General features: G+C 48.1%; 1 protein-coding gene across 1 annotated transcript in view; it reads right to left on the reverse strand.

The window, feature by feature from the left end:
* The window catches only part of LOC137641485 (calcium-responsive transcription factor-like), a 71,087-nt gene that overhangs the window by 12,782 nt on the left and 32,741 nt on the right, over positions 1-25,564 (reverse strand). The window contains exon 7 of the mRNA XM_068374094.1: positions 17,712-17,899. Coding sequence (XP_068230195.1) covers positions 17,712-17,899 — 188 coding nt within the window. The remainder of the gene's footprint in view (positions 1-17,711; positions 17,900-25,564) is intronic.

The following is a 25,564-nucleotide window of genomic DNA, read 5'->3' on the forward strand; positions in this document are numbered from 1 at the left end:
CCTCAGGCATGCTATTATATCAGTTTGCTTATTTCCTTTCTTCACTGGGTATTTTCCCTGTTGGAGCACATGGGCTTATAGAATCCTGCTTTCCAACTAAGGTTGTAGCTTAGCTTGTAATAATTATAGCAAAGTATTAAAAAGAGCAATCAGCGATTTCTGGCCTCCACCAAAGGTTAATGGAGTTGTCCATGATCTAAGATCTATCTGTGGTGGAAAATCCGTCAATTCGTTTTGATGTTATCTTTAAAATGGTGAAAAATGGAAATCAGGATCTAGAATTTGGATCCGGATCTGGATCTTCTCCAAAATGTATTGGGGTCACCCATGACCTAAGATATATCTGTGGTGGAAATTTCATCAAAATCCATAGAGCAGTTTTGACGTAATCCTGCAGACAAACACAGACAAATAAATAATTTAAAAATGCAAATTCGGATCCGGTACCAGATAATCTCCAAAGGTTAATGGAGTTGACCAATGCCTAAGATCTATGTTGGAAATTTTGTCAAAATCTGCAAATTTGTTTCAACATGACAAATTCGAAGATAATTTGTATTTTTCCTAACCATACAAACCTTAGCTATTTACAAAGGGTTTACTTTTAGCGCAGCTGAAATGACGAGCCAATAGTTTTTAACGAGGGTTAATTACCCCCGCGCTAGTTAGCGGGGGGTGGGGAAGGGTAGCTTGCTACCCCTCCCCCCTCCACACACCGGTGACTTGCTTCACTTCACTTAGAGGTAGGACTTGACTTGGGGGTCAGGGATGGCGGGCACATATGTGTAAATAGCTAAGGTTTGTATGGTTAGGAAAAATACAAATTATCTTCGAATTTGTCATTTGTTCCGTAACCGAAATACAAACCACGCTATTTACAAAGGGTGACTTACCCCTTAGGAAGGGTGGAAAGTCCCCAGCCTTACTGACTTCGGCTTGCCCGGGGGCTCGATCCCTTAGTGAGCAGCACTAGAGAGAGGGAGCCCCTGTACCTCACAGGTTCCTAGCATCGCTAGGAACGAGTGGCCTACATAAGTAGTGTGAGGAGGAGAGTGTGACTCGTCCTATGAAGTTGACCTTGAGACCTTCAGATAGGAATTCTAGGATAGGACGTTCCCCATACCACCTCGTCAGGGTATGGGAGACGCAACAGTATTAAGCTTAATACTAGGAGCACAAAGAAGCATGGGTTACCTGCAGAGGTCGAGGTCAGCTATGCGAGGACCAGGATGCTGCTTCCCCAAGAGAGGGGAGAATGAAGAAAGAAGTAAGGGTCAGACATACTCTTTCATTCACACAGACTAAGACCGGGTAACAACGCCCTCAACCTACTGCTACTTGTCCAAAAAGGAGCCTGAGGTTAGACCAGCTGTTGTGCAGCCACCACAGGGCCGATAGAGAACGTATCGAGGCTCCTGTGGGTCACGTCTTGCAGGTAGTGGGCTGTGAAGGTCGTTTGACGCTTCCAGACCCCCGCTTGAAGTACCTGCGTCACAGAGAAGTTTCTCTTGAAGGCCAGGGATGTAGCAATACCCCTGACATCGTGGGCCCGAGGGCGACGTGACGGAGGAGGGTCAGGATTCAGGGCATGGTGGATAACCCTTCGAATCCAAGCAGAGATGGTGTTCCTTGTGACCCTCCTCTTTGTCCTGCCTGTGCTCACAAACAAAGCTCGCACATGAGGACGGACTGCAGCCGTTCTCTTCAAGTAGTACCTCAGACACCTCACTGGGCATAGTAGCAGCTGGTCTGGGTCGTTTGTTACAGAACGGAGACTCGCGATCCTGAAAGAGTCGAACCGAGGATCCGGCACTCCAGGATTCTGAGTCTTGGCCACAAACTCAGGGACGAACCTGAACGTTACCTCCCCCCATCCCCTTGAATGGGCGATGTCGTACGAGAGACCATGAAGTTCACTAACTCGCTTGGCCGAGGCCAAGGCGAGTAGGAAAGCCGTCTTCCAAGACAGGTGGCGATCGGAGGCCTGGCGTAATGGCTCGAAGGGAGGTCTCTTGAGAGACCTGAGAACTCGAACCACGTTCCAAGGAGGGGGTCTCACTTCCGACTGGGGGCAGGTAAGCTCATAGCTACGTATGAGTAAAGAGAGTTCTAGCGATGAAGAAATATCCACGCCCTTCAATCTGAAGGCCAAGCTTAAGGCTGAGCGATAGCCTTTCACTGCCGAGACAGAAAGGCGCATTTCTTCTCGCAGATACACAAGGAAGTCCGCTATTGCTGGAATAGTGGCATCGAGTGGAGAGATACCCCTTCCACGACACCAACCACAAAAGACTCTCCACTTCGCTTGGTAGACTCCCTCAGAGGACCTTCGCAGGTGCCGAGACATTCTCTCCGCAACCTGTTGCGAAAAGCCTCTCTCCGCGAGGAGACGCTGGATAGTCTCCAGGCGTGAAGCCGAAGCGAGGCTACGGCCCTGTGAGGGACACCGGAGTGGGGTTGTCTGAGAAGCTCGTGTCGTGGAGGAAGCTCCCTTGGGAGTTCCGTCAGGAGTTGCAGAAGGTCCGGAAACCATTCCGCGTGATGCCATAGCGGAGCTACTAGAGTCATGGAACAGTTGACCGATAGTCTGGTCCTGTTGAGCACCCTTCTCATCAGACAGAATGGTGGGAAGGCGTACACGTCGATGTTGTCCCACCGTTGCTGGAAAGCATCTTGCCAGAGTGCCTTGGGGTCCGGGACTGGTGAGCAGTACAGGGGCAGCTTGAAGTTCAAGGCTGTCGCGAACAAGTCCACCGTCGGGGAACCCCACAAAGTCAGGACTTTGTTGGCTATCTGAGGATCCAAAGACCACTCGGTACTCACTATCTGCGAAGCCCTGCTCAGACTGTCGGCGAGCACATTCCTCTTGCCAGGAATGAAGCGAGCTGATAGTGTTATCGAGTGGGTTTCGGTCCACCTCAGAGTCTCTACTGCAAGATGGGATAGCTGTTGTGAAAAAGTGCCTCCCTGCTTGTTGATATAAGCCACTACCGTGGTGTTGTCGCTCATCACCACCACGGAGTGACCCGCCAGGAACCGTTGGAACTGTTGAAGGGCCAGAAAGACGGCCTTCAATTCTAGCAGGTTGATGTGTAGGCACTTTTCTGATTCTGACCAAAGGCCTGAGGCCCTCTGGTTCAGAACGTGCGCCCCCCACCCTTCTTTTGACGCGTCCGAAAACAGAGTCAATTCCGGGGGAAGGACGAGAAGACTCACTCCCTTTCGCAGGTTCTCGTCGGCCAGCCACCACCGCAAGTCCGTCTGTTCCAGAGACCCCATTGGGATCAGAGTGTCCGGGGAATCGGATCCTTGATTCCACCGGGACTTGAGCCGCCATTGAAGGGATCTCATCCTGAGGCGGCTGTTTGGAACCAGACGGGCCAGGGAGGATAGGTGGCCCAAGAGACGCAACCACGATTGGGCGGGGAGTTCTTTTCGCCTGAGGAAAGGTTCCGCCACCCTCCTCAGCCTTGCTATCCGGTCGTCTGATGGAAAGGCTTTGTGGAGATTGGTGTCTATTAGCATGCCTAGATAAACCAGTCGCTGGGACGGCTGCAGAGAGGACTTCTCGAGGTTTACCACGATCCCCAGATCCTGGCAAAGATCTAGAAGCCTGTCTCGGTGTCGAAGAAGGGTCGACTCCGAGTCTGCTAGGATCAGCCAATCGTCTAGGTAACGAAGGAGACGAATGCCGTTCCTGTGCGCCCAAGTCGAAATCAGGGTGAACACTCTGGTGAACACCTGAGGAGCTGTGGAGAGACCGAAACACAGCACCTTGAACTGGTAGATCTTGTTGTCTAGGCAGAATCTCAGGTACTTCCTGGAAGACGGATGGATTGGGATCTGGAAGTACGCGTCCTTTAGATCCAGTGTACACATGAAGTCTTGTGGTCTCACCGCAAGTCTGACTGTGTCTGCTGTCTCCATGCTGAACCGGGTTTGTTTGACAAACCTGTTCAGAGCCGAGAGATCGATGACGGGTCTCCAGTCTCCAGTAGCCTTCTTTACAAGAAAGAGTCGACTGAAGAAGCCTGGAGAGCCGTCCACGACCTCCTGGAGAGCACCCTTCTCGAACATGGTCTTGACTTCGGCCTGAAGGGCCAGCCCCTTTGCCGATCCCATGGCATAGGAGCTCAACGACACTGGATTCGCTGTCAGGGGAGGTTGAGATGACGTGAACGGGACGCGATAACCTTGGCCGATCACCGAGATCGTCCAAGCATCGGCCCCGAGATGTTGCCACCTGCGGACGCAACGCTGAAGGCATCCCCCCACAGGTGGACACGCAGGGGGACTGCCACCCCTAGGGCTTGCGGCCGCGGCCGCCACCCCTAGAAGTCTTGCCTCCCCTGGAGGACTTACCACCCCTCTTGACCTTGGCTGGAAAGGGCTGGGGCTTAGACACCACTTTCTTAGCTGCCGGTGCCTGTTTTGGAGCCTTACGAGGCTGTTGCTGCTGTTGTGGCGGGGCTGGAGGCTTATAGGGCCGAGTTGTAAGGGCCCTGTGGAGGAGGGAGTCCGTGCTGGATTTCCTCCACCTCTCAGCCGTTCGCTCCAAGTCTTGAGGCTCAAACAGGCTCTCCCCCAGGAGGGAGGCATGTCGGAGCCTACACACATCTACGGCGGGGACCTTCGGATGGAATCTCTCGGACACAGCATCGCGACGCTTCAACACCGAGTTGGCCCACAGGGTGGTAACCTGGTGCGCCAAGAACTCGATGGAGCGGGTGCCCGAGAGCAAGAAGGTCTCTAGGGCCTTCCTATTGGTCTCCTTGGACAAGTCCTCAGATCGCAATAGGATGCCCAGAGATCCTAACCAGAAGTCCAGCCACGAAGTGGCCTGCATGGCACACTTAGCGACCTTCTCGTGGTTAAGGATCTCTGCCGCCGAGAACGACACCTGCCGGGCAGAGAGTTTCTCCAAGGGAACTCCCTTCGCCAGCTCCTCCACAGAGTGATGGAGCGGAAGAGCGAGGTTGTGCTCACCCAGGATCTCGAAATACCTCCTCTGCTGAAGGCGAGGAGGAGGGATGAGTTTGTTCCCGGCAGTGGAACGACTGGAGGAGGCAAGAAGTGCGAGCTGAGCATTGGCCCTAGCTCTGGCACTCTTCAGCCCCCGAGACCAGGGCAGAGCTGCACTGGTCTTAGGGGCCTTCCGAACGTCGAACACTTCATCCAGAATTGTGTCTTTGCCTTCACGGGGGGGGATGACTGGATCCGTAAGACTGTTAAGTTGCCTTATCAGGCTTAGGACCTGCCAGAAGGCATGTTCGGACTCTTGCTGTTCTCCTCCCTGTGGGCTGGCAGCTAAGTCTCCTGCCCCAGGAATCTCTTCCTGGGGTGATACGTGGACATTCCCCTGGGTAGTCATGGGTTCCTGTCGAATCCTTGCAGAGGATTTAGGGATGGTCTTGGAATCCTTGGACTCCCTCCTAGGAGGGATACAGGATCCCAACAACGAGGTTCGAGGGGCCCCTTCCTCACGAGACAATTCTCCTGCCTGAAGCGAAGTCTCCCCCCCTGGTGCCGGGGGGAAGACTACCGGTCCACTGGACTCACCTGAGGACGGAAAGGCCTCGTCCACGGGAGAAGGAGAGAGTACTCGTGCAGGAGAGGGGACCCTCGAGACCGACCTCTTGGGAACCAACTTCGCCCTGGGGGAAGTCACCACGAAGTCCACTCCTCTCTTTCTCTTCAGCGAAGGAGAGACAGCCGCTGGTTTGTTACCCTGGCCGGCGAGTGCTGGTTTCATAACCCTCACTAACGCCCGTGCCAGCGGACCAAACCAAGTCTGCTGCTCAAAGGACACAGAGTCCGAAATCCTCGCTAAGGTGAAAGGGATCGGGCGATCCTTTGGAGTGGACACGACGGTACCTGCCTGAAAAGAAGGTGGGGAAGAATGCTGTAATGACCTGTCCTCGTCCTGCAATACCAACCTGTGCTTGGATGGAGGTGATCCCGAGTGCCGTCTAGGAGCACGCGTCCCTGCTGCTACCACCGGCTGTGGAATTCGCCGCGAACTATGGTCGCGCGAGGGTGAACGGTCGCGCAAAGGCGAATGGTTGCGCGGGTGATCACGCGGGCGTACAGGCGAGCGGTCGCGCGGGCGCGCAGGCGAGCGGTCGCGCGGGCGCGCAGGCGAGCGATCGCGCGGGCGCGCAGGCGAGCGATCACGCGGGCGCGCAGGCGAGTGGGCGTGAGGGTGGGCAGGTAAAGGAACACGTGTCCGAGGCGACGAACGCAAGCGATGGCGCGACGGCGAGGGATCGTGCTGCCGCGTAGGTGAAGAAGATCGCTGGCGATAATGATCACGTGATGGTAAGCGATGGCGAGCAGCATGTGAAGGTGAATGATTGCGCGCAAGAGGGCGGTCGTTCAGGGTTGAGCGATGAGGAGCAGCATGCGTAAGCGGGCGATCGTTCAGGGTTGTGCGATGGCGAGCAGCATGCGTAGGTGAATGATCGCGTGAAAGGGTGCGATGGTGATCAGCATCCGCAGGAAGGCGATCGTTCAGGGTTGTGCGATGAGGAGCAGCATGCGTAAGCGGGCGATCGTGCAGGGTTGTGCGATGGCGAGCAGCATGCGCAGGTGAATGATCGCGTGAAAGGGTGCGATGGTGATCAGCATCCGCAGGAGGGCGATCGTTCAGGGTATTGCGATGAGGAGCAGCATGCGAAAGCGGGCGATCGTGCAGGGTTGTGCGATGGCGAGCAGCATGCGTAAGCGGGCGATCGTGCAGGGTTGTGCGATGGTGATCAGCATCCGCAGGAGGGCGATCGTTCAGGGTATTGCGATGAGGAGCAGCATGCGTAAGCGGGCGATCATGCAGGTTCGTGCGATGGCGGGCAGCATGTGAAGGTGATCGCTGGCGAACTGGTGATCGCTGGCGAGCTGGTGATCGCTGGCGAGCTGGTGATCGCTGGCGAGCTGGTGATCGCTGGCGAGCAGAAGGTCGACGCGTGTCCTGTGAGAGGATAGGTTCACGAGCAGGAACGGGAAGATCGCTGGCGCGTTGGCGAACATGTGTTTCTGACACACGATGGTGAGCAGGGAGTTCAGCAGGAACTAAAGGGTGGTCAGAGACCGCAGGGCGATGGTCCTCAAATGAGCGCTGACGCTCGGAAGAGAGCTGACGAGCAGGAGAGCGCTGGCGAGGGGGGCGAACCTCAGGAGAGAGCCGACGAGCAGGTGAGCGTCGGCGAGCAGGAGAGTCTTGGCGAGCAGGAGATCGTCGACGAGCAGGAGATCGCTGGCGAGCAGGAGAGCGCTTGTGCGCTGGCCCTGCTCGCGTAAGGGAAGAATCCCTTAGCCCCGAAGGGACCGTTGCCCGTCGGGTGACGAGTTCTCCAGAAGGCGAAGATCCGGCAGGAGATGGAGAGCGGTCCGCAGAGAGGTTCAAGGAGGGCGGAGTAGTCGGTTGAGGCTGACGAGGAGAGTCCCCCCCGGAGGACGAAGACCCAAAAAGGCGCCTCTTAGTCCCCCTGTAAGGGGAAGGGAGGCCCTTGTGGCGTAGAGGGCGGTGAGCCTTACGGCGGAGGCGGCCTCGGGGGAGATCGTCGGGACCATCGGTCCTCCGAAGGGGAGTCTCCTTCAAAACACTTCCCTCAGAAGGAAGCTGGGCAGCAGTCGAGACCGAAGGACTCACTTCCCCCTTCGAAGGATGCACGGAAGGAGGAGGAGAGCCTAGAGCACCATCACCAGCAACAGCACCTGCGTCGGAAGGCCCAGCCACGTCGGAGGCCTCTGTCACCACGACGTCGACAATAGACAGAGGGTCTACCTCCGCTACCACCGGCGACTGTTTAACAGCGGCCCCCAACGAGACAAGGTCAATAAGAGCGACCCTGGAGGGCAAGCCCTTAAGCCCCAGGGACGACCAAATCTGCAACAGATCATCACTGGATAAAGTATTATTATCAATAACCTCCCCCGGAGGAGGAGGGGGAACCGCCTCGCTATGGGAGGCGACGCCCTCTCCCCCCACCGAAGGTAGGGAAACAGAACAAGGGCCTGCGCTCCCACTCGGACGACTCTCCTTAGGAGGCGGACGAGGGGGAGCTTCGGAGGAGGTTTGGGCGGCGAAAGAAGAGTCCCGAGAACCTTCCTCCTTCAAGGCTAACCCCGGAGGAGAACGGTCTCTCTTGGACTTCTTCTTACGCCGACGGCCAAACCTCTCCCACTGGGAGGCAGACCACTCCCTACACTCACGGCACATGTTATCCTGGTCGCACCGTCGGCCCCGACATTGAGGGCAGAGGGTGTGAGGATCCGTACTCACGTCCGACATGAAAGTCCCACAAGGACGGCCGGCAACTCCAGGGCATGTCCGCATATTAAATAAAAGAAAATAACTGAAGGTCAACTTCCAACCAATCACACAAGCTGTAAAGAAAAAGAAGAAAATTAAAGGCTGTCAGCGAAGGCGATGAACAGACACGTCTGATCACCGCCGAGCCAAAAGTGAAGTGAAGCAAGTCACCGGTGTGTGGAGGGGGGAGGGGTAGCAAGCTACCCTTCCCCACCCCCCGCTAACTAGCGCGGGGGTAATTAACCCTCGTTAAAAACTATTGGCTCGTCATTTCAGCTGCGCTAAAAGTAAACCCTTTGTAAATAGCGTGGTTTGTATTTCGGTTACGGAACAAGTAATCTTTACAATTGTAATAAATGCAAATCAGGATCTGGATCACCTCAAAAATTTAATGGGGTTGTCCATGATATAGGAACTATCTGTGGTGAAAATTTTGTCAGAATCTGTTGAGTAGTTTGACTTAATCCTGTCCCCAAACAGAGACAAACAAATATTTAAATAAATAAATAGACTTCAAAACATAACCTCCTGCCCACTCTGTTGGCGGAAGTAATAATAATAGCCTCTTATCCAGCTAGGGAAGAAAGTAAGGCAGGTTGCTCCAGGGATTCAATCATTCCCCTCAAGAATACGATTGTTCACGACTGAAGAGGTCCCAGGATGGCTAACGTTGGCAGGAAAGAGTCCCTGACACTGAACATGGCAGAGATGGATGGAGTACTCTTATTCTTTCCTCTGCTGAACTGAGTGGAGGGATGCCACGCCTATCCCACATGGCTACTAGGATAGCCAAGAGACACGATCAATAACCCTGAGGGGCTGTGGTGGGGACATGACATGGGGTCACAACCCAGTTCCTATGGGCCGAAATTCAGGGCCATCAAATAGCCCCACCAGGGTAGCAATGGGACCTGAATCTCAGGGCCATGACGACCCAAGGGCCAAAACACAGATCCTAACACTCCTGTCCCTTCTGGCTACCAGAATAGCTAGGAACTTAAGCCATGTGTATCCAAAAGAGAGAGCCAACACCAGTCAAACTTGGCCACTAGGGTCTCGTGGCTGGGCAATCTGGGTGGTCCAGGCTCTGGGCAGTAACATGAAGTCACAGCCCTGGCCTCATACATCAGCGGCAGGGGACTGAAAAGTAGGGCTGTAACATATATCTCACCAAGCTTCCAGGATAGAAGGGGCACCAAGTCCAGGGAGGGCAAGGTGTGCAGCTGTGACACAGCGTCATGGCCCCAGGCTATTTCTTCAAAAGGGAAGTGTGTAAAGAATCTGTAGTCAAAGAAGAAGAGAAAAAGGTTGTTGGAGGAGATGGAAGAATACACAAATTTCTTTAAAACCTTCACAACAGGCTCTGCAAGCAGAGGTGTCAAAGTCTGAGAGACCAAAGACAACGATATTCCAACACCGCCCCCCCCCCCCAAGGGGAGGAACCACATGGGTTGCTCCAACAGGAACCACAACACAAGGACAAAATGTCAATGGGGAGTTTTAGGCACATTTACATGAGCAAAATCCTAGGAACAAGGGTTGGGGTTGAGTGGAAGTGCAGTGGAAGTCAAAGAGGGGACAAGGTCTGAAGAGATGCATAAGGAACCCCCTGGCATTAGAGCAACACATCCTTTCAGCCGAGGTATCCCTATGCTCAAGGAAGTGGAATCACTGCAGACATCATAGGAGTCACCAACACCAGAGACACACTGATCACTCCCTTGACCACTAGCATCACCAAGGAAGACACTGGAATTGGGAAGCCTACCTCAAAGACCTAAGGAGGATCAAACCTACCTTGGGTCACATTATTCTTCAGCAGTAAGCAAAAAAAGGAGAAGAGCCTCAAATGAGATGTGGCAAACACTTGAGGAACCCTAAACGCCATAAGAACATAAATAGCCTGATGTCTTAGCTGCAAGGGCTCCTGGCGCATACTCCCCGGGGACTGAGCTAGAACCATAAGCGCAGGACTGGCGGTAGCAGAAACACTTAATGACTGGAAGGAAGAAGCAAAGCTCTCTTCTTCCCCCTAAAAGCATACGCCCAACACTGCATAGGAGCCCAAGGCTTACACTCGGTACACACAGGGATGATTGCAAACAATCATGCCCCTAGCACAGGTAGTAGGTTGGACAGGGCACCAGCCGCCCGGTGAGATACTACTGCTAGTGTTATGGGGTCCTTTGACTGGCCAGACAGTACTACATTGGATCCTTCACTCTGGTTACGGTTCTTTCGCTTTGCCTAATACACCGAATAGTCTGGCCTATTCTTTACAGATTCTCCTCTGTCCTCATACATCTGACAACACTGAGATTACCAAACAATTCATCTTCAACCAGGGGGTTAACCACTGCACTGTAATTCTTCAGGGGCTACTTTCCTCTTGGTAAGGGTAGAAGAAACTCTTTAGCTTTGGTAAGCAGCCCTTCTAGGAGAGGGGCACTCCAAAATCAAACCATTGTTCTCTAGTCTTGGGTAGTGCTATAGCCTCTGTACCATGGTCTTCCACTCTCTTGGGTTCGAGTTTTCTTGCTTGAGGTTACACTTGGGCACACTATTCTCTCTAGTTTTCTCTTCCTCTTGTTTTGTTATCTTTTTATAGTTTGTATAGAAAACATTTATTTTAATGTTACTTTTCTTAAAATATTTTATTTTTCCTTGTTTCCTTTCCTCACTGGGCTATTTTCCCTGTTGGGGCCCCTGGGCTTATAGCATCTTGCTTTACCAACTAGGGTTGCAGCTTAGCAATTAATAATAATAATAATAATAATAATAATAATAATAATAATAATAATAATAATAATAAAAAAGAGGACCTCTCCTCTCTACGTTCCTCCCAGCCTGACAAGGGACTCAACCGAGTTCAGTTGGTACTGCTAGATGATGATGATAATACTAATAATAATAATAATAATAATAATAATAATAATAATAATAATAATAATAATAACAATAGTAATGATAATAATAGCAAGAAACACAAAGAGAGTGGATTTACAGACAAATGAACAAAAATGACAAATTCGTAGATAATTTGTATTTTTCCTAACTATACAAACCTTAGCTATTTACATGGGGTGACTACTTCGGCTTAGATGAATGACGAGCCATAAGAATTTCAACGAGGGTTTACTACCCCTCCGCTAGTTAGCGGGGGGTAGGGAGGGGTAGCCTGCTACCCCTCCCCCTCACACACACCGGTGAAAGGCTCACTTTACTTAGAGGTAGGACTTATCATGGGGGACAGGGCTGGCAGGCAAATATGTGTAAATAACTAAGTTTTGTATAGTTAAGAAAAATACAAATTATCTACGAATGTCATTTGTTCCGTTACTGAAATACAAACCACGCTATTTACATGGGGTGACTTAACCCTTAGGAAGGGTGGTAAGTCCCGGCCATACTGGCTTTGGCTTGCCCGAGGATTCCATATTCAAGCGAACAAGTACTCGGACAATAGGGAATCCCTGCTCCTCGCTGGCGGTTGTGAAACTGCCGCGGCCTATGTAAGGTGTGTGCGAAGGTGAAAAGTGACTTGTCCCAGGCAGTTGTCCTGGAGTTCTTCAGAAGGAAATCCAGGCTAGGATTCTCCCAATACCACCTCGTCAGGGTATGGGGACATGACAGTATTACACCTAATACTAGGAACACAAGGAAGCATGGTCTACCTGCAGTGGTTTGAGGTCAGCTATGCAGAGAACCCAGGATGCTGCTTTCTCCAAGGGAGGAGAGGATGAAGAAAAGCTTGAGGTTTAGACCAGCTGTTGTGAAGCCACCACAGGGCCGATAGAAACGTATCGAGCCTCCTGTGGGTCATGTCTTGCAGGTAAGGGGCTGAGAAGATGGTCTGATGTTTCAACATCCCTGCTTGTAGGACCTGCGTCACTGAATGATGCTCCATGAAGGGCAGGGACGTAGCTACGCCCCCGACATCATGGGCTCTAGGGCGATGTGACGGAGAAGGGTCAGGATTCAAGGCCGGGTGTAACACCCTGCGAATCCGGGCCGAGATGGTACTCCTGGAGACCCTTCTCTTCGTTTCTCAGGATCTACGAACGAGGCTTGAGCCTGGAGACGAACTGCAGCCGTTCTCTTAAGACACCACCTCAGACTCCCTACCGGGAGGGAGGAGATGGTCTGGGTCATCTGCTACAAGACGGAGACTCGAAACCTGGAAGGAGTCGAACAGTGGGTCCGGCACTCCCGGATTCTGAGTCTTGGCAACAAACCTCAGGGACGAACCTGAATGTTGCCTCCCCCTATCCCCCTGAATGGGCGAAGTCGTATGAGAGACCATGTGACTTGCTTGGCTGAAGATAGGTTAGCAGGAACACTGTCTACCCAGTAAGGTGGTGATCTGGGGCCTTACGTAGTGGTTCGTCAGGGGGTCTCTTTAGAGACTTGACTTGAACCACGTCCCAAGGAGGAGGTCTCACCTTCGACTGAGGGCAGGAGAGGACAAGGTTTCGTATGAGAAGGAAGAGTTCCAGCGAGGGAGGAATGTCTATCCCTAGAGCCTGGAAGCAAGACCTAAGGCTGAGGGATGCCTTTCACAGCCAAAACTGAAAGGCACATTCATCCCGCAATCCCGCGAGGGGCTCCGCTATTGCTGGAAGCGGCATGCATCGTGTGGAGGGATACCCTCTCCACGACACTGACCACAGTAACTCGCTCCTTCGCCTGGGAGACTACTGCGGAAGATTTGCGCAGGTGTCCAGGCCTCCTTTTTGCAACTTGTTGCAAAAATCCTTTCTCTTTGAGGAGATGCTGGATAGACTCCCGGCGGGAAGTTGGAGCAAGCTACGGCTTTGCGGAGGATGATGGCATGTGGCTGTGTGAGTAACTGGTGACGTGGGGGGGGGGTTCCCTCGGAGGCTACGTAAGGAGTTACAGAGGGACTGGTGAGCCACCTGCGAGAGGCCCTAGCGGAGCTAGGGAGGTCATTGAGAGACTGACCGAAACTCTGGTCCAATAGAGTACTCTCCTCATCCGCCAGAACGGAGGAAGGCAAACACATCGATGTTGTCCCACCATTGCTGGAAGGCATCCTACCAGAGGGCCTTGGGGTCCAGGACCGGGGAGCAGTACAGCGGGAGCTTGCAGCTCAGAGCTGTAGCGAACCAGTCCACAGAGGGAGCCCCCCCCGAGTCAGGACTTTGTAGGCTACTTGAGGATCCAAAAACCACTCGGAATGTGGTGCCTGTGTCGCACTGCTCAGACTGTCGGCAAGCCCATTCCTTTGCCTGGAATCAAGCAAGCTGCTAAGGAGACCGAGGGGAACACGGACCATCCCGGTATCTCTACCGCAGGATGGGATGGCTGTACTGAGAAGTACCTCCTAGTCTGGGCAAGAAAGCCATCACTGTGGTGTTGTTGATCCTCACAACCACAGAGTAGTCCGCCAGGCTAGGTGGAGCTACTGAAGTGCCAGAAACACGGTTTCTATCTCTAGTAGGTCTAGAGAAGGGGACTTCCTGGTTCTGACCACTGGCCTGAGGACCCGTGGTTCAGAACGTGGGCCCCCCCCCCCCCCCTTTCTTTGACGCGTCCGAAAACAGCATCAAGATTGGGGGAAGGACGAGAAGGTTGTAGATCCTCGTCTGCTTCCCACCCCTGGGGGTCTGTCTGTTCTGGTTGTCCCCTAGGGGTCCCGGCGTCGGGGGAGTCATGCCCCCAACTCCACCGCGCCCCGAGTCGCCACTGGAGAGAACTCATCCTGAGGCGACTGTTGGAAACCAGACGGGCCAGGGAGGAGAGACGTAACCACCTTGGGTTGGAGGGTCTTCTCGTGTGGGGAAAGGTCCCGCGACCTTCCTCCGCCTTTGTACCCTGTTGCCTGAAGGGAAGGCTTCGGGAGATTGGTGTCTAAGACCAGGCTTAGGTATACCAGACTCTGAGCTGGCTGCGGGGAGGACTCCTCGAGGACCACCATGATCTTTAGAGCTTGGCAAAGTCCGAGGACCTTGTCCCGAAGACGAAGAAGGGATGCCTTCGAGTCTGCTAGGATCGGCCATTTACCCAGAAAACGGAGGGGACGGATGCCGATCCTGAGAGCCCATGAAGAGATCAGAGTGGAAGTATGGGTGAACTGTTGAGGTGCTGTGGAGAGACCGAAGCACAGCCCTTGAACTGGTATATCCGCCTTCCAGGCAAACTCCAAAGTACTTCCTTGAAGACGGGTGAACCGGGATCGGAAGTACGCGTCCTACCGGACCAGTGTACACATGAGGTCTTGTGGTCTCACAGCAAGACTGACCGCGTCTGCTGTCGCTAAGCTGAATGGAGACTGATTGACAACCCTGTACAGAGTCGAGAAGGGAAGGAGACGGTTAAGGAGGCCTCGGAACCCGTTGGACACCTCTTGGAGAGAGCGTATCTCCGACATGGACTGGACTTCTGCCCGGAGAGCCCGTCCCCTCACCGATCCCTACCCAGGGAGGAGGGAGGGGCTCGATACCGACCGGGACTGTTGAAGGAGACAAACTCGGAGAGCTGGCCCTCGGCCTAGTCTCTGGCGCTCCCATTCCCTGAGACCAGGGCAAGCTGCACTGGCCCAAGGGCTTGGGTGAATAGACTCGGTCCCAGACCGTATCCTTCCCTTACTGAAGAGGAATCTCTGAATCTGGGGTCCCCTTGAAGTTTCTCCTGAGGGTCAGAACCTGCCAGGGCTAAGCCGGCGATACTCTCGTAAACGTACACAACACACACGGCACAACACCGAAAGCAAAGGAAACTTACTATTTTCTATACACAAAAATACAGTGGAACCTCTACACACGAACGTATCTACATCCGAATTTTCCAACATCCGAAGTAAAATTCAAGCAAATTTTTGACTCTACACCCGAATTTTATTTCGACACACAAAGTAAACATTACGCCATTGAGCGTCGAGTGCTCAGTTCTCTATTCTTGTGTGTATCGTGTGGTTGTCCTCTGTTTGGTCTGTTATTAACAGTGCTTATTTTCTTCCTTTTTTCACATTTCCTTTTTTATTTTACCTATAATCATGGTGCCTAAGAAGCTAAGTTTCAGTACAGGAAGAAGGCAATTCTTTCATTAGAATTGAAGCAAGAAATTATAGAAAAACATGAGAGCAGTGTGCATGTGAGTGATACTGTATGGCTAAACAATATGGCCGGAATAGGCCTATGATCTCGAGGATCATCAAGCTGAAGGCAGCCATTAAAGCAAATAACCACCAAAGGGGATCACCATTATTACAAGACATCTTAGCAATACCCTGGAAGAGATAGAATGCCTTTTGTTGATAGGGATAAAGGACAAAGAGATTGTTGGCAACGATCATTAGTGAGAAGGGCCAGCGTGATGAACAGAAAGAAAGAAAAAAGTGAAGCAAAGAAAACCATGATAGCATTAACAAACTCTTTTAAATAAGACTTCTCTCTTTTTCTGTTTCTCTCTAAACATAGCATTAACATGTTCTTTAAATAAAATATCTCTCTCTCTCTCTCTCTCTCTCTCGTTCTTCTTCGCTGTTATAGTGTTAGATACGTCTATTATTTTTTTTCCGAGAGAGAGAGAGAGAGAGATTAAACAAAAAACGTGTTTAGGGTACATATGATTTTTAACAGCGTCAACGAGTTGAAAAACAATTAAATGTAACTAAGAAAGTAATAACAGCTAATCTGAATTCCTTTATTAACTAAGACAAATACTGTATTGATACAAACACACTCGTGTGCGTATGCACAAACACACACACAGGTGCAAAAATTGCTACGCAGTAAAAGAGACGGTCGGGGAAAGTGATGAAAATAAAAAATCAAAAGAAAAAAAAAAGTTAAAAATTATGAAATATAAAAATAAAAAAAAAAACAAATAAGCTAAGTTGGATTAAAATTTCCGTAGTGTAAGTTACGGTATGTTATCGCAGTCCCCATCTCTACCTCCTCGCCGATCGTGTCTCCTCATGCGTGTGTGTGTGTGCGCATAAGCACACGAATGTGTTTGTATCAATATTTGTTTTAGTTAATAAAGGAATTCAGATTCGCTGATATTGTTGTTTTACTTACATTTAACTGTCTTTCAACTCGTTAACGCTGTTAAAAATCATATGTACACAACATATTTTTGTTTAATCTCTCATTTTTGTTTAATCTCTCTTTCTCTCTCTCTCTCTCTCAGAAAAAAATTAAAAGACATCTCTAACACTAACAGTGAAGAAGAACAAGAGAGAGAGAGAGAGAGAGAGAGAGAGAGAGAGAGAGAGAGAGAATTTATTCAAAGAACATGTTAACACCATGTCTACCTTCTCGCCGATCGTCCGTCTCCTCCTGGCGTAGCAAATCCTTCACCTGCGTTGGCCTGTCTCTAAGGTAAAGTGGCAATAAAACACTTTTTATTCATTATTTCTTAATAATTATCTTTTTTACATGCTTCTTTCATATTATGCAGTTATGTTATTGTTATGTGTAATTATGTGTAGCCATTAATTAAGGATTTATTATGGGTTTTTAGGCTGAGGAACGAATTAAATGAATTACCATGTATTCTTATGGGAAAATTCGTTTCTACATCTGAACATTTTCTACATCCGAAGTTGGTTGTGGAACGAATTAAATTCGTATGTAGAGGTACCACTGTATATATAAACATCAATAATGTTTAAATATATTAAGTGTAAGGAAAGGTAAGTTAAAAAGACAAAACAATAATGGCTGTCAAGTGAGGATGGGAACGGAGACTTCCGATCGCCATCCGAGCCAAAAGTAAAGTGATCGCCATCCGAGCCAAAAGTAAAGTGAGCCTTTCACCGGTGTGTGTGAGGGGGAGGGGTAGCAGGCTACCCCTCCCTACCCCCCGCTAACTAGCAGAGGGGTAGCAAACCCTTGTTAAAATTCTTATGGCTCGTCATTCAGCTACGCCGAAGTAATCACCCCATGTAAATAGGGTGGTTTGTATTTCAGTTACGGAACAAACTGATGTAAACCATCCTTGCATGTATGAGTGTCATGCTTCACAATCAAAGCAATTAACAGCCAGCATTCACTTCTTGAAAGAAGCAGCATTTGATTAAGGGCGAAACACTACATCTGTACTTGTTGCAGCCATACAAATAAGTGAAGAACTTTTCACAGGTTGGGGAGTGAGGCTTCTCACCCGTGCTCCCCCTGTCACTTAACTACCTCATTAAACAATTCAACAGTTGTTCAGCTCGCAAAAAAACGTATTCCCTACTTAAAGGGCAATGATTTGTTCTTCATACAAGAATACACATGATGCATTAAAAATTTACTCATGAATTCTGTCTTAAATGAAAATGCGTTCTCAACTTTAAAAACTGGTTAATACATCACCATTAATACCATGGATATTTATTCTGTATTACATAAATTCTTATTATCTAATCTAATAAGGTTGAGAGGCTACGTACCAGGCATTAAGTGGCTCTAGAGACACCTTCAATTTCACAGCTGAACGTAGATATTCAAGATGTGTTTTCAACTGTTCCAAGTATTTTTCATCACCGGTTGCTGTCACAATATTTCCAAGGTCTTTCAGTATTGAAGAACAATGAACTTCAGCTAAACTGCTACCAGCCTTACGTAAATCGGTCTGAACCTAAAATAGAATAATTATATGTATTTTCAAATGTATCTTTACTATGCTAAAAGAAATCTTATAGAAATATGACCTCATCTAGAAGAAACTGATATTTTATTGAAAAGAGTGCACAATCAAATGCTTCTATATATGAAAGAATTGTACTTTCATATGTTAGACGATCATTCCATAACTACCGAGAGAAACCCAGTATCCATATTCAATACTTTGATGAAGAGGAAATTTTTCACAAAAAAAAGACCTGCATTAAAATTATCAAATTACTTAGATTTTGTCTATACAGAGAACAAACCTATATTACTGATATTGAATTGCTAAATAGGTAAGAAGCAATGTAACAGTTCTTAAGTTGTTATTATCCTTTTATATACAACTGATAAAGTGTTAGGAGGATGATCTAATGAATGTCAATGACAGCTGATATTGCTATGAAAACATTTTTTTGGTCTATCACATATGAAAGTAAAACACCATACTAATATACCTGTTTAATACTTTTTGGTCACTGATTACATTTATGAACACTGAAACCTAGAATTCTAATAATAAAATCTATCATTTCAATAGTTACCTAGTGTTCATAATGCTTTCCCTTTCAAAACTAGAGGGGCACTCAGTAGAGCGCAGACCTCGACCGTGGCAGCTTATTTCTTGACTTTTTGCTCGACCTTAACATATATTAATTGGCATGGATTTTCACACTCTCAAATATGAACCAAGTTTGAAGTATCTGTGACAATGATGTCCAAATTTATGGCTGATTACGTCAATTGGACATTTTGCTTGACCATGACTTTGACCTTCCAAAATTTAATCATTTCCAGGTTTTCACATATCAGTTAATCCCTGCTCCCTGCAAGTTCGATTATTCTGCTATTAAAATTGTGGACAGGAAGCTGTTCACAAACACACAAATGGGCGGGGGGGGGGGGGGGGGGGGGATAACCTCCTTCCAACACCGTTGGAGGAGTTAACTACAAGTTCCAAAACATTTGAATCAATGTAAAATTAAATGCCCTTTCCTTTCCCCATTTCCTACCCTTAGTATCTTATTGGTTCTGCAGTGCCATCTCTGGAAGGAAATTGGTGCCAATGTTGGGGTGGTCACAGCATGAGAATTATATGAATACCAGGTAAGTATGCTTTGCATTTAAGATCATGCCTTGACCTGATCATACCTTGTCTGTATGATCTTAAATGATTCTATCTCATTAATCATTTCTCCTTCTAATGATATTTCATCTTCCATTGCATACTGTATTTCATTCTCATAATCTCAGTCTTTCTTCTACTTCTCTTGAGCTGAACCTCCTGTGATATTTCATGCATTCTGGTAAGCAAGCATTACAAATCCTGTAGTGTTCTTCTAATAAGGACAGGATCATCAGCATCTTCCTCAAAACTAGTTACCATGTCCACCTATGACCTAAAAATTTAAAATATCCCATTTCCCTTCACTTCAGCAGCGTATCCCTTAGAGTAAAGTATTGTACTTATATGATTGTGTATGGCCTTAGGAGCACTTGAGCAAACCAACTGAGAGAAGCTATTTCAGTCTACAAAGTTGCTACATTTCAACAGCCTCTTGACATTCCTATAATAGGAATAACTGATTCTGTTATTAGAATTCTGTTTATTGCTATGAGTCTCATCAGGGGTTCATCTTGGCTGAATCCCACACTCTGATGGAGGTGAGATAATGAAGTAATCTAGATCAAGCCAATTTAATACTAAATAGCCATGAGGAACTAAAAATTAATAAAAATTTAAAGGCATGTAATTAATACAAATTAATCCCAAATATGACAAATTTGGAGATAATTTGTATTTTTCCTAACCATACATACCTTAGCTATTTACATAGGGTATTACTTTCAGCGTAGCTGAAATGGCGAGCCATTAGATTTTTAATGAGGGTTAACTACCCCCGCGCTAGTTAGCAGGGGTAGGGGAGGGGTAGCTAGCTACCCCTCCCCCCTCACACACTGGTGAACTGACTCACTTCGCTTAGAGGTAGGACTTGACTTGGGGGACAGGGCTGGCGGGCAAATATTTGTACAGTGAACCCTCGTTACTTCGCGGTTCGACCATCGCGAATTCCCCACTTCGCGGGTTTTTTCCATAACCCATATATATATAAATATCGCGGATTTTCCGGAAATTTCGAAAATACCGCGATATCTGAAGACCCCAAATACAATATTTCGTTACCTGTAATTCCATTAATACTATAATTAGTAATATCTGCTCTTACTGATTGTTCATTGCAATACATATGATATATAATTCAGCACAGAAAGAAATAAAACACGAAAAAAAGAATGTGATCATACGATAATTAAGTACTGTATACAGTACGTAGTAAGATTAAATCGAACATGAAACGCAAATCAGATGCAGTCATACCATATTAGAATGGTGTAAGGCTGCTGATGGCTACTACTGTCCTACAAAAGAATAAATTAGCATACGTAAAGCTATTACTATTATTGTTATTATTATTATTATTGTTGTTGTTGTTAATAAAATTATTATTGTTATTATTATTATCATTATTATTATTATTATTACTGTATTATTATCATTATTTATTATTATTATTATTAATACTGTACGTACAGTATACGCGGGTTATCTTGTACTTTGAGTTTGGTAATGTACGCATCATATAAGACTGGTTTTGATTGGTTCAAGCGCTGATAGATGACGAATCAGAACTCAAGTTTTGGTATCTAGCCTGTGATTGGTGTTTTGCCCGCATCTCCAGCTTCCAGCCTCTGTTCGCGGCCACTTTCTCTTACGCCGTATCGCTGAGTAGACGTTCTTAAGTTTGTGAACTTTAATCTGTGCTGTGTGCGAGTGTTTTAAGTTGAACTTTTTGTTGAACTTTCTGTTAAATCCTACAGTACAATGCCTCCCAAGCGTTCTGCTTCTACTAAGGCTGGTAGTGAGCCTAAACGCCACCGAAGGATGATGACGATTGCTGAGAAGGTGACGCTTCTCGATATGTTGAAAGACGGTAGAAGCTACGCGGCCGCAGCGCGCCATTTAGGAATCAACAAATCCACTGTTCGCTATATCAAGAAGGACGAGGCGAACATTAGAAAGACGGCTGCAATCACCTTTAGCATATTAGCGAAGCGAGTCGTTACAACGCGTAATAAAACGATCGTACGCATGGAAGGTGCTTTAGCTGTGTGGATTGCCGACTGCCGGAAGAAGAACATAGTCTTGGATACGAACACCATCCGAACAAAGGCTTTGAGCTTGTATGAGAATTTTGCTGCAAAGGAACCTCAGGACGATGACGGCAACCATGCTGAAGATGATGATGATGCAGATGAACCTCAACCAGGGACATCCACTGATTCCCAGCCTCAGAAACAACGTTTTTCCGCCAGCAAAGGATGGTTCGCGAAGTTTCAGAAACGCTTCGCCCTGAAAAGCATTTCCCTGCATGGCGAGGCTGCTTCGGCTGACACTGCCGCTGCTGAAACTTACGTGAACCAGACGTTCAAGAATATTATCACCGAAGGTGGATACAAGCCGGAACAAGTGTTTAATATGGATGAGACCGGCTTGTTTTGGAAGAGAATGCCACCGCGAACTTTCCTGTTCAAAGAGGAAGCCAAAGCCTCTGGCTTTAAAGCATTCAAGGATCGCGTTACCCTCGTGATGTGTGGCAATGCTGCTGGATTTTTGCTAAAACCGGGGCTTATTTATAAGTCGAAAAATCCTCGCGCTTTGAAAAATAGGAATAAGAATCTCCTTCCCGTGTACTGGATGCATAATCCAAAAGCATGGATTACAAAGATGCTGACCTCCAACTGGTTCCACCAGTGTTTCATCCCGTAAGTCAATGAATATCTCGTAGAGAAGGGCTTGCCATTCAAGATCCTTCTCCTTATGGATAACGCTGGTGGACACGCAACTGACCTGTCGCGTGAGGGTGTTCAGGTTGAGTTCCTGCCACCCAACACCACGTCATTAATTCAACCGATGGACCAGGGGGTTATCAGGGCGTTCAAGGCCCTCTACACAAAGAATACCTTGGCGGACCTCGTTGCGTGTGTGGATGCTGCCCAAGATGATGAGGATGAAGATTTTAACTTGAAGGCGTACTGGCGGCAGTACACCATAGCCACGTGCCTGAAGAATATTCAGAAGGCACTGCAAGAGATGAAACCTACAACTGTGAATGCGAGCTGGAAGAAGTTGTGGCCCCAGATTGTTTACGACGACGAGGGATTTACTCTGTCGGAAATCCAACACTCTGCAATACGCAAATCTGTGCAGTTGGCTGCCATAACTGGAGGTGACGGGTTTGGTGACATGACGACTGAAGACGTCGACGAGTTGTTGGACTGCCATTCCCAGCCGCTAACTGACGCAGACCTAGAAGACCTGACGAAATCGGCAAGCGAAGAAGAGAGTGAAACCCAGGAAGAGACCCAAGAAAATGTCGAAGAAACGGGCTTAACACTAGAACGGCTTGCCAAGGTCTGCAACCATATAAAGGAGGTGAAAGAAATGTTGCAAGAGTGGGACGAGGATATGGTTCGTTCTATGCAATTCTCCAACAAGGTCAATGACATCATGACTCCCTACAGGATGTTCTTAGATCGAAAAAAAAAGCAGCGGCAGCAACTTCCGATCACGATGTTCTTCCAGCCTCGCAAAAAAGAGCCAGTTCCTCCTGCTAGTACGCCTTCGGAAGAAATTGAAGAAGTTGAAGAGGTGTCCCAGGAAAAGACACCTCCTTCTGAAGAGACTTAAAATACTATCATTGGCTGCACAGTAGAAGACATCATCAGCTTCATCATCATCATTTCTACTGTGCAGCAAATTCATCACCATCATCATTCAAGTTTTTCTTGAACTTCTTTCGTGGTGAGTACAGTAACAATCTTTATTTTTTACTTTAATATTCTAACATTTTAATATTTGTGCCTGTTTTATAGTTTAGTACTGTATGCATTAAATTAAAGGGAAGGTTTTAAAAGTCTACATGTTATAACCTATCATATTTTTTTTGTTTATAAAATTTACATTTACAGTACGTACGTAAAACAATCTCTCTCTCTCTCTCGTAAATTGATTTTTTTTGTTTAAAATTTACATTTACAGTACGTATGTAAAATAATCTCTCTCTATCTCTCTCTCTCTCTCTCTCTCTCTCTCTCTCTCTCTCTCTCTCTCTCTCTCTCTCTCTCTCGTAAATTGTTTTCCTGCTTTGCTACGTACAATATGTACTGTATGATTTTATATAGTTACGGTAAATTATATTTGTAATAACATATTTTGTAAATGCTTTTACTGTAAATATCATTATTTATCACTTTCATCATGTGTGTTAAATGCCTTGTTTGTTCTGAGCGTGGTTGTTTACTGAGCGTACAGTACTTTCTGACGCCGTCGTTTCAGGCGGCGTCATAAAGAAAAACATTTCATTTGGAAGTCCTACGAAAAATTAAGTAAAACATTGGTAATAACAAAATCAAAATACTGTATAATCAATATAATCGATGCAAAAACTAACCTATACATATATGTGTACACTAAATGAGCTTGTTTCTTCATTATGATCAGAGATGAACGTAAACAAAACATTGGTTGCCATTTTTTATCGTGCTTTTTAGCGTGTTTAGGAAACGCATGATATAAAATCGCCTTTAATATTTGAGCCTGTTTTAGTTTAGGGTACTGTAGTACATGCATTAAGTGTTCTGTACATTAAAGGGTAGTTTGTTAACAGTACTATGTACAAGGGAAGGTTTTAATAGTCCGAATATACATGTTAAATAAATAGGTAAATATGGAGTCACTACTTCGCGGATTTTCACCTATCGCGGCCGGGTCTGGAACCTATATACAGTACCGCGATAAACGAGGGTTCACTGTAAATAGCTAAGGTTTGTATGGTTAGGAAAAATACAAATTATCTCCGAATTTGTCATTTGTTCCGTAACCGAAATACAAACCACGCTATTTACATAGGGTGACTTACCCCTTAGAAATGGTGGAAAGTCCCCAGCCATACTGGCTTTGGCTTTACCCGGGGACTCAGAATCCGAGTGAGCAGCACTTCGAGAAAAAGAGTCCCTGCACCTCGCAAGTTCCTTGCTCCGCAAGGAGTGTGCGGCCTACATAAGCTTGTGTGTGGAGGGAAGAAGCGTGACTTGTCCTAGGCAGTCAACCTGAAGACCTTTAGATGGAATTCTGGACTAGGACTTTCCCAATACCACCTCGTCAGGGTATGGGGGACGCAACAGTATCATTTTAATACTAGGAACACAAGGAAGCATGGTTTACCTGCAGAGGTTTGAGGTCAGCTATGCAGAGAACCTAGGATGCTGCTTTCCCCAAGAGAGGGGAGGATGAAGAAAGAAGTACGGGCCAGACATACCTCTTTCTATCATGCAGTCTGACACCGGGTAACAATGCCCCCAACCTTCTGTTATCTGTTACAGAATGGAGACTCGAAATCCTGATGGAGTCGAACCGAAGGTTTGGAGTCTAGTAACCGACTCAGGGACGAACCCGAACGTTACCTCTCCCTATCTTCTTGAATGGGCGAAGTCGTACGAGACCATGAAGTATGCTAATACGCTTGGCCGAAGCCAGAGCGGGCCAGAGCACCGTCTTCAAAGTCGGGTGCCTGTCAGATGACTAGCGTAATGGTTCACAGGGAGAAGCCTTAAGATCCCTAAGAACCCGAGCCATGTTCCATGGAGGAGGTCTCACTTCCGACTGGGTGCAGGTAAGTTCGTAGCTTCGTATGAGCGAAGAAAGATCCAGCGAGGAGGAATTGTCTAACCTTAGAGCCTGAAGGCCAGGCTTGAGGCTGAGCGATAGGCTTTACCGCCGAGAGCAAAAGGTGCAATTCCTCCCGCAGATGGACAATAACTCCGCTAACGCTGGAATAGTGGCATCAAGGGGAGAGATACCTCTCCCACGACACCAACCACAGAAGACTCTCCACCTCGCCTGGTGGACCCCTGCGGATGACTTTGCAGGTGTCAAGACATCCGCTCCGCGACCTGTCGCGGAACGCCTCTCTCTGTGAGGAGATGCTGGATGGACTCCAGGCATGGAGCCGAAGCGGAGCTACGGCTTGTGGTAGATGTAGTGGTGTGGTTGCTTTAGCTCTTGTCGTGGGGGAAGCTCTCTCGGGAGTTCCATCCAGGGATGCAAAAGGTTCGGAAACCAATCTGCATGATGCCGTAGCGGAGCTATCAGAGTCATCGACAGGTTGGCCGATAGTCTGGTCTTGTTGAGCCCCCCTTCCCCTCAGACCCAGCGGTGGCAAAGCGCAGACGTTGATGTTGTCCCACCGATGTGGGAAGACATCTCGGCAGGGTGCCTTGGGGTCCGGGGCTGGGGAGAAGTACAGCGACAGCTTGAAATTCAAGGTCGTCGCGAACAGGACCACAAGGTCCGAGCTTGCTGGCTACTGGGGGTTCCAAAGACCACTCGGTACTCTCTACCTGCGATGCTCTGTTCCGAAGAGCACATTCCTTGTCCGGAATGAAGCGAGCCGATAGTGGTATTGAGTGGACTTCGGCTCATCTCAGTATCTCTACTGTAGGATGGGAAGACTGTTATGAAAAAAGTACCTCCTCGCTTGATGAAATAAGCAACTACCGTGGTGTTGTCGCTCAC

The sequence above is a fragment of the Palaemon carinicauda genome, chromosome 5, assembly GCF_036898095.1.
Source record: "Palaemon carinicauda isolate YSFRI2023 chromosome 5, ASM3689809v2, whole genome shotgun sequence".
Taxonomy (NCBI): domain Eukaryota; kingdom Metazoa; phylum Arthropoda; class Malacostraca; order Decapoda; family Palaemonidae; genus Palaemon; species Palaemon carinicauda.